Source organism: Xiphias gladius, chromosome 19, assembly GCF_016859285.1.
Source record: "Xiphias gladius isolate SHS-SW01 ecotype Sanya breed wild chromosome 19, ASM1685928v1, whole genome shotgun sequence".
Taxonomy (NCBI): domain Eukaryota; kingdom Metazoa; phylum Chordata; class Actinopteri; order Istiophoriformes; family Xiphiidae; genus Xiphias; species Xiphias gladius.
Window position 1 is genome coordinate 25,917,783 of NC_053418.1, and position 10,003 is coordinate 25,927,785.

At 42.0% G+C, this 10,003-nt stretch overlaps 1 protein-coding gene across 1 annotated transcript; it reads left to right on the plus strand.

The window, feature by feature from the left end:
- Nucleotides 1–7,730: 7,730 nt before the first annotated feature.
- On the plus strand, nucleotides 7,731–8,814 carry tcima (transcriptional and immune response regulator a). The gene has a single exon (XM_040155575.1). It carries the CDS (start codon nucleotides 7,920–7,922, stop codon nucleotides 8,220–8,222), a length of 303 nt encoding a protein of 100 aa, XP_040011509.1. The 5' UTR covers nucleotides 7,731–7,919; the 3' UTR covers nucleotides 8,223–8,814.
- The last annotated feature ends 1,189 nt before the right edge of the window (nucleotides 8,815–10,003 follow it).

Consider the following 10,003-nt stretch of genomic DNA (forward strand, 5'->3'; position numbering starts at 1 on the left):
AAACAAGAGGTGCTTTATTTTTCATAAGTGATGTTTTCCTCTCTGTCTCAGCAGCAGTCTATCTAATTGTGTTACTGAAAGTGTCTCAGTCGGTATGTCACGCCTACACTCTTAAAAGAGGATGAATCATGTTCATGGTTCCCGCGTCTCGGATTTGGGATGAGAGAAGTGCTGGTGAGTGAAAAGAAGTAGAATAATCCTTTCATGAAGTTTGAAGAATTATTTGAAGTCACACTTCCTTTGCCTCTGATCTACTTTTCAAAATTACACAAATGGCAGGAGGATGACCCGAGGGGAAAAAAGGGAGTTTACTAAATTACAAATCAGATAATTCAATTAATTTGCCCTGTATGTTTTAATTTCCTTCTTAGTTAAACATTTGAAGTCAGGAGTATCTGAAATGTAGGGTTAGAAAGTGCATAAAATATCCTTTTCCAGCAGAGGTAATCTTAGGCTATATTTTACACACATAGGTTTAAAAATATAACTAAAGAAATCATGTCTGTCTGGTCAATATGAAGCTACAGCCAGCAGCTGGTTTGCTTGGCTTAGCATAAAGACTGGAAACAAGGGGAAACAGCTAGCCTGGCTCTGTCACTGGTAACTTAATCTGCCAGCACCTCTAAAACGCATTATTTAACACTTTATTATTTGTTTAATCCATGTGAGAACCTTTGGACAGAAACAAGATAGCTTTTTTACCCTTTTTCTAGTCTGCATGCTAGCTAGGCTAACTGGCTGCTGGCTGTAGGTTTATGTTTAGTGTACGGAGATTAGAGTGGTATCAATCTTCTTATCTCAGCAAGAAAGGGAGTGTGCATATTTTCAAAAATGTCATACTGTTAAGTATTTTTTAACATCCGTGTGTGTAAAATGTTGCCTCTGCTGTGCGTGAACTGGATGCTTTATACACTTTCAGACCTTAATTTCTGTTAGCATAGTCTTCATTAAGTGTTTAACTACAAAACAATACAAACCCTAGACTATACACACAAGTACGCTCAGCATGACATTCTCTATCAAAGGGTGTATTTTATCAGATCTATCAAGACTCCTGCCACAGATGACTTGTTCATCAATCCAGACTTGCGTGTTCCTTCCTCCAGTCTCTCCAATATGACCTTGCCCTCCTGCCAGGATGAACAATGGTCCTGCTGTCGACACTTTCCTTTACCTGGCACCGGACCAAACCCCATCAAAGCATGTGGTTCTCTGCTGTATTGTTAACTTATTATGGGGTCAGCAGATTTGGCCATCCCACATCAGTTCATTTATGTACTCTAGTGGTGGAGAGGTAGATGGCTCCAGCGCAAGACTGTGGTCGGACTGGGAAGCCTCAAGCGTCAGTGTGTGAGTCAGCAGACTGAAGTACAGCTCAGCTGAGTAATAGAATCATAAATGTAGAGCTAAGTGGGGTGAAGTACTCTTATTAGGGGGATATTAACTGATGATAAATATTGTCCATTTCAGCTATGTATTTAAAACAACTATTTGTAAAAGAAACTCAAGTGACTGCACACAAATTACCACCTACACACCAACAATTCAGTATTATCTTATACAAAATGATTACACTGTAACTTTTTCCAGTTAACTGGGCAGAGTGCGAGACTCACCCTGGCTCCACAGAAACTGTTTTTGCCTCCACTATATAACAAGACGTCCGAGTTGGTCAAAGACACTGAGTCACTGCTTGTTTACTGCTGCAGTGTTATGGTGACCCAGTCAAACCCTAGCCGCGTCCTCCCTGTCACTCAACCTCCCTCCACCCCTCCTTACTGTCATGGAGACAGTAAGGAGACAGTAAGGCATCTGAGCTCATGCTAAGCTGTCAGCAGTAGTGCATCCAGGGTTACCTAACCCAGGGGTGAAGGGCGCTTTACCGTGCTACCCTGCTCTGCAGGCTCTACTAATGATAAACAGAAACTGTAACAGTGTATGTGAGCATATGTGTTTTATAGTTGTTTTGGTCTCCATGCTGACTTTTGAGCTTTGAGTTGTGCTGAAATGAGAGTTTTCCTGTTGTGCAGATAATACCTGATGCTTGACTATCAAGCCTCTATAGCCAAGATTGTTATCATGTGTTTTGTTTGTATAACACTAAGTTAGAGCACACAATACACTTTCAGAGGTTTAGGATTGCAGTTCCATAAAACTGGGGGACTCACAAGGGACAGATTAAAACAAGTCAGCCATGCCAGCGGATCTCTGAGGCTGTACTTAGGGACAGCACTGCTTTTAGCTAAATGCAGCATAGTAACATGCTCATAGTGACAGTGCCCATATTTTGATGCTTAGCAAGTAATATTTACCAGGCTCAACCTCTTGAATTAGCCTGTTAGCACGCTAAAATTTGCTAATTAATACTGAACGCAACATACAGCTATGGCTAATGGGAATGCCATTAGTTTTGCCACAAACCAAAGTACTGGACAATTAAAAATTGGACCCAGTGATAGCACCGTTCTTCCAAAAGATATTCCCTCATTTTTTGTTTTGTTGATGGTGGTGGAGAGCGCTGTCTAGCACGTCAGTCCAAAATCGCCCATAGGTCTTCAATTGGGTTGAGACCTGGTGACTGTGAAGGCCATTGAATATGATTCACATCATTTTCATACTCATCAAACCGTTCAGTGACCCCCCCTGTGCCTTATGGATGGGGGCATTGTCATCCTATTTCTTCACTCATTTTTCAGGTTCTTCCTTTGTCACCAGCCTGTAAGTAAACAGTGCTCATAAAAAATAATATATGTGCAAAGACAACAACAAATAGCTGTGGATGCATTAAGGGAAACATCAGAGCTTTAACTATCCATCAACGTGGGAGCCGTAAGGAGACCACAACTGGTAGAATATTCACTTGACCGACCCCCCCCAATCCTTCAGCAACCACCGTGTAGACCTGTGACCTTATTATGAGCCACCTGATCTAGTGGGGCCTGGACATGCAGGCACAGTTCAGGATCCTGACTGAGGAGCATCGTGTGGACAGAACTGTAATGTTTGCCTGGGGCCCCTGTAATGCAGCTAGCCGTGAACCGAGCGGTAGCCAGATTGAGCTGGTTCAGTGTAATGGTACCTTGCATTGCCTTAGTGTCCATGCTAGCTCAGCGATAGGTCATTTAATCTGCATGCACAGGCTGGTTCCTGAGGGGGGTGGCGTGTGAATGTGTGTGTGTGTGTGTGTGTGTGTGTGTGTGTGTGTGTGTGTGTGTGTGTGTGTATGTGTGTGTGTGTGTGTGTGTGTGTGCGTGTGTGTTTGGTGAGGAGGGGGCAGAGGAAAGAGGAAACATGAACTCCACTTTGCGTGCAAGTGTTACCTCCTGGTCTAGTATGGCTCTGATGCTACTCACACCAGCAGGTTGTGGAACATGTTCCTCTCCACCCCGTCTTAGTTTAAAAAGTCTGATTCCTCTAAAGCCTTTGTGCAGGTTTCAGAACAGTTAACTTGAGGTGGTGATCATTTTAATCATAACTCCATTGCATGTTGGTGCATATGAGTAACAAATGAACAAGACATAAAAACAAAAGAAGGCTTTATGAGGCACTTGTATAACCCATGCATTATGTGAAATTAAATGTATTTTTTTTAAATTTGTCTGATGATTAATCGTAAGAAAGTCTAAGTCATGCTGGGTTTATTTCCTGCTTGCAATGTGTTACGGTGTAATTTAAATAAAATGTTACGATTTTGCTCTTTTCTGGGAAATCGGTCACTGATTAGCATTTTGCAATCGTTATTTCAAAGTCTTATTTACCATAATTAGTTCAGTTTTTATTGCCTTAAACGGGCCCCCTGCCTGCATAATGTGCTTGCGTGCTTGCGTCTACAATAAATTCTTTAATGATATTGCTCTGTTTTGGTGGGTCATAGTTCGCCTGTGTTACCGTCAAGCAATCAGACATGATTCCCACAGTGCCAGTAAAATTTGAGCAAAGTAACCCCCCCCCCCACGTGCCACCATTCTGAAATTCTTTGGAGACGCCTGTGAGAAGCTGTGTTCACAATACCTGTTATGCACACACAAACACCAGTCCCCTAGATACTCCCACTCGCCCCAGATGTCCTTCTCTTCCTGTGTGAATGTTACATAAGAAGTAACTTGCTAAACAGAAGTGCTGGCTGTTTGCTGCCAGCGACAGATTCCGGTAAGGTCCTCCAGTCAGATATAAACACAGGCCCAAATCAAGCCATGTATTGTCTTACGGTAACCACAAGGCCTCTGGGGATTCATTATTCCTCATTATCACCACTTTATGTTACAAAGCTACATCCACTAAGTTGACTTGATGAATTGAATAAAGTTTACTTCCACTGAATATGAAACTGCTGTGAGTTTGTTTCCATGTTCATTAATACTTAACTGGAATATTATGTTCCATAGAACCAGTAGATAGCCTTTTCCATGAACCTAATCAGTATTTCTATCGTTCTCATATTCCTAATAAAGCCATATCAGTATTTTTCTGTTGAGTTTTAAACACAGAATTGTGTGATCGACTGTGAACTCAAGGGTCAAAGTCTCACGAAAACTGTGAACCATCTTCTGATAAAACTGTCTCTGCTTACCTCAGGCATTGAACATTGAAATAGTCTGGGAAATCTGGGACATGTTCAGATTACACAAGAAGAACAGCAAACAGTAGCTGAGGCATTTCCAAAACATGGCGTGTACATATTTGAGAAAGGCAAACACCCTATAACCTGACATTGGCCATTCAGTATGTCTGAATTACAGAGGGTTATGTGTGTACAATTGTGGTCATTTTGTCTTCTTACAGTACATCACTCGCTGTTTCAACCAACATCAATGTTTGCTCAAAGGTTTCCCTTTCAGGTCAGTTTTACAAGAATCACAGATGATTTAGATACAGTTGTACTAAACACATGTTGTAATGCTAATTTCTATTCATTCTAATTTATGGAGAAGAACAAGGAAAATCCATAAAAGGCTTAAGAAAAATATAGATAATTCTGCTGCCTTTAAAGGACTAGTTCAACTTTTGAGAAATACACTTACGCACTTGAGAAAATTGATACCACTCCTATATCTGTCTGTTAAATATGAAGCTACAGCCAGAAGCTGATTATCTTAGCTTAGCATAAAGACTAAAAACACGAGGTAAACACTGCCTTTTTGCTCACTGGGCCACCTTGCTGCCATTTGTGTTTGCTTTTTTTTTTTTTTTAATGACAGTAAGGCACTGTCCTGTCTGTAAAACCCGTTTCTGAGCACACCAGTCTTAATATTTGCTAGAATGACCTAAAGAATATGAAAAAAAGGTACAGCGTGCTACAACTTACAGCGTACTAGTACTTGCAGTACTTAAATCAGCCTTGTGTCTCACACTGTTCAGCAGTTGTGCTTTACTATTCCTGTCCAGTTAGCAACCTACGTACAGGGCTTCCATTTTAGATAGAGAATATTGGCTCACTGACTACTGTTGGGCTCTGTATCAAGAGGAGCAGAAAGATTTTGCAGCCATGTTTGGCTACCTGCTGCGTTATGTAACCTTCCTGTGATCTCCCAAACAGTGAGGTCATAATACATGAAATCAGTTCATTCATTCAGTTCAGAGCATTTCAAAATCCATTCTTGATTTTAAGCAGAAAGATTCTGTAACCGAGGATGACTATCACCTCACTCCAGGCTTTCATTGACAACTAATTCTGAAGGTGGTTTTGGAGGAATTTGCTATCACATTTTACTGCTTGAAGAACAGTTTGACCATAAACAAAGACAATGAGGAGGGAAACACAGAAAAACTGGTCTAGATAGATAAAGCTGAACATTGACTGTGTTATTTAATCAAGAGGACTCAAACTTCTGGCATTCTGCAGGTGTCAACTTGCCGCCTCCTCTTCAAGGAGCGGCCTTATCCATGACCTGGACTGTATTTTAGGGACATGTGGAAGAGTGATTATGTAGTTTGAACCAAAGTGGAATGTACAACTTCTGTGGAAGGAGTCTTATCTTTAAGGGATATATGAGGGAGTAAACCAGCTGTCTCCTGAGACTCCCTTCCCCATGGGGACAAAGATGACAGAAATTTGACCCCAGTTAAACTTAATGTCCCTTTTGTTATGATAAAGCTTGAATGCTTGGTGTGGACAGGAGAATAGGGGCAGCAGCTCAAGGCTCCAGTTTCCGTCTACCAGCTGAAATCTCATTGTGCATTGATGGTCTCTTGTGCCTTAGGGACAACTTTGGGGTCATAAATATGCCGTTTCCACCAACCGCTACGTTTTTTGCGTGGAAGTGCGGTGACATTCTTTGTCTCCAGTCATAACTGTCATGCCAGCTTGAGACAAGACAGGTATCCTGTGGCGACACATTGTTCTGACAGATCTGGAAAACAAAGCTGTCAGCGAGGATCTCAGTTTTATTGTTCGACTCAGCACACAAAGTCAGTGCAACATGCAGGGCATACCATGGATAAGCTTCATTCCGCAGACCTTTAGGGGAAAAAATACACTTCCTGAGCCACTTGTGGCCATTGCTCCTGGCTGTCTTTTTCCATATAAGGCACCAGGCTGTGATAATACTGTTAGCGGGGACATTTCCGGGCAAATGCAAATTTTTTTAGGAAAGCATGAGAGTTCCACCAGCATGAGATTGACACTTGCTGTTGTGTATGAAGGGAGTTGCGCCTTGCAGCCTTATCAGCTCAGATCAGCAGGCTGCATGGGCCACGGTTCAACTCTTCTTGTAAACACAACTCACTAACCCCTCTGTCTGTAGGCCAAAATATAAGCCAAATATTTTTAGCACTGCTAACTGGAAAAGTTAGCAGTGCTAAAAATAGTAGTAAGTTTAGTAAGAAAAACACTTTTAGTCAATTGCAGTGTTAATTTTGTTTTTAAAAATAACACTTTAAAAAAAGTTTGTAAAAGGTTTTTGCTAACTTTTTACAGTACTGTAGGCATTGTTTAAAAAAAAAACAAAAACAATTTTATAATATGAAAAACATTAGAATGATTTCAGTATTTGGGCTACATTTACAAAAGATTTCCAGTCAGTATAAAGGAAAGATTTCCTAACAGGAAAAGAACACTCACTCAGTAAAAACATTTCTCTGTTAGAGAACGGACGACAACTTGATTTAGCTTAGTCCTGGTTTATAAACTGGTTCATCCACTCGTCAGCCTGCTGCAACAACAAAAAGACACAAATGACTCAGATGAGCAGAGACAACATGTCTCAGTCGTCCTACGCGTCCTACCACTCATCCTAATGTATTAACGTTGCATGTTTTTCTCACTCTGGATTGAAAAGTAGACGAGTGGTGGAACTTGGTAACAGACTGGAACTTGTCATTGGGAATATTCTTAATAGTAGGGAGACCACTGGCCATAACGGAGCACATCTTATATGGTGGCATAAGATAAATTCTATGTATATGAAAAATTTGTATGTATATATATATATATATATATATATATATATATATACATATACATACATGCATATATATAAATGTATATATGTCAGTACTCCACAATATGTCATTAGTCATATATATATATATATATATATATATATATATATATATATAAATCTATATATAGATTTATATATATATGTTTACTCCAAATGCCCATCAGAGGGATGAAGCGATATTTTGCAGAGTGGTTTCGTCATTCACACGGCCCCGAGCGTTGGGGGAGCTGGGCTCCAAGAGGCGGCGCCTCCGTCCGCTTCACGATTGCTGACGTCACTGCTGGAAGTGCGTCCCGGCGGCGCAAACCTCCCACAGCAGCTCCATAAATACGCACGGGCTCCGCTCTCCTCACTCACTCAAGCGACGAGCCGCTCCTTCGGAACAGTGCTAACCTAACAACTCAGCCTCACCGAGTTGGAGGGCAACACTTGGAGCAGAACAGCACACGACACCCGCCGGAGACACAAAGAGACACCATGTCGACCTACGTATCCTCTGAATGCCGCCGGGTCAGTCCCTCCGTCCACGGCAACAAGTTTGACACGGCGCACCGCAAGAAGGCCGTCGCCAACATTTTCGAGAACGTCAACCAGGACGCGCTGATGAGGCTCTTCCAGAAAACGGGCGACATGAAGGCGGAGGAGAGAGTCAGGAGCATCTTCTCCTACACCCAGGACCCGGAGGAGACGGCCCGGGCCCTGATGGCTCTGAAGCAGCGAAAGAAGGACAAGTTCCTCCAGATCGCGGGCATGGTCCGACAGCTGCTCAACCTGCGATGACTGTGTCTCGCCAGTCTTTAACTGCCTGTGTTTCTCTGTCGGCTCATGTGTGAGCCGAATGTGAAAACACTCCCAATTACTGGGTTACAGCCGCAGGTGCGGCTCGCCTGTCGCCCGGAAGGGCCCGTCAGGTGCGGAGAGTGCGCAGCGAGCCGCCCGGAGGGCGTCTTGCAGCTACTGTGGCCTCAGGGACGGAGGCGACGACGGAGAGTCCCGCCTGGAGCGGACGGAGCAAGATGAAGTGACTGGGAATACGGAGGGCATTCGCGTCTTCCTTGAGACTTGAATTCATGAATGCATTCCAGTGGATGCATGACTGTGAAGCAGCACCCTGTACAGTTGCACATCACTGCGTTGACGCTGGTGCAAAGCTGCAATATGTGACTTTATAGTGCCGAAGAACCTGCCTACATGAATGCCTGTCCTGAACACATGCCTTTTCTCTCAGCTTCACTTTGTTATATGAACACTATTCATTAGTGGCCACTAATGTGTTATTGTCACAAAATTCTTATAGCACAATGATTTGCATTTATTATGTTCCTTTGTGTGTCATTTTTAATAAATTATTGGATTGCATACAAAAGCTGAACCCTTTGTTTGTCCTCATTACACGTTCTATGTGGTTTTAGTTGGTGTGGCATTCGTGCTATTACTGGTCATCACATCAGGTAACATGAGGCTAATGCATCCTGGTTAGTTATGGTAGATTAACTTATATTACTGTCATCTGAGGTTTAAATCTGGTCCTGTTATGTTGAATCCATTGGACAGTGGTGTTAAACCGTGAGGATTGAAAAAAAAAAAAAATTTCAGGCATTTTAAGAGAAGAATTGACACAGCAGTGTAAGTAAATAACAGTGAAATCATCTAAATTTGGCAAAAAAAACTTCTATAAAAAATAATAGTAAATCTGGATCCAAGATTAGATGTCCTGTCAATATGTTTTGTTTTGTTTTTTTCGTTTTTTTTTTCTTTTTTAACAATTTGACACAAAATACATCTTCGCCATCTGCTATTCAACAGCTGCAACCTCTGTGTTTGTCATAAAAAGGGAAACCCCTCGGGTAAAACAATCCAAATCACCATGAAAACAGAAAAAATGATGTGTTTTCTTGTCTTGACAACATGCCTGTGGATGGATACATCACAGAGCAATATCATAGCTCATGTGTAGAATCTTGAGTTATGTAATCTAGGATTAAATTAACATTTATTTATTTGTAAAAAAAAAAAAAAAGAAGAAAAGAAAAGAAAGAGACATGTTTTGAGATAATTTCTGCCTATATTGTTCTTCATTCTGACGCAGCAGTCGACATTTGAAGGGAACAGAGTTACTCATGAGAGGATGTGGTTAACCTTCACTGGTTTGCCCTCACAGTGCTGCATGCCTCACCAGACCGGTGTGAACCAGTTTGGCTCAGGTTGGCCTGGGAGGGCGGGGGTGGATGGCTTTCTCCGCGCAGCATGTTTGCATTGGAGTCTATTTAATCATTCCTGCTCTCTAGATAAGAGCCTGTCTAAGTAGCATTACAGGCTTTAGCCAAGTGGAGGCTTCGCTTCCTCACTCTCTTATTCTTTACCTTCAGCTAAAGGATAAATGATCCCCTCGTCACTTCAACCATCTACTACATTTACACCCCACTTCAGACCATTTTGGTATATTTGACAGTATTTCATCAGGGGCAGGGTGTGTACGCAGGCTTAGCTACAGACGCACAGATCACTTGAGTAGATGCCTGCTAATCTGTTTGCTTTGATAGTCCCTCTACCGGCTCAAA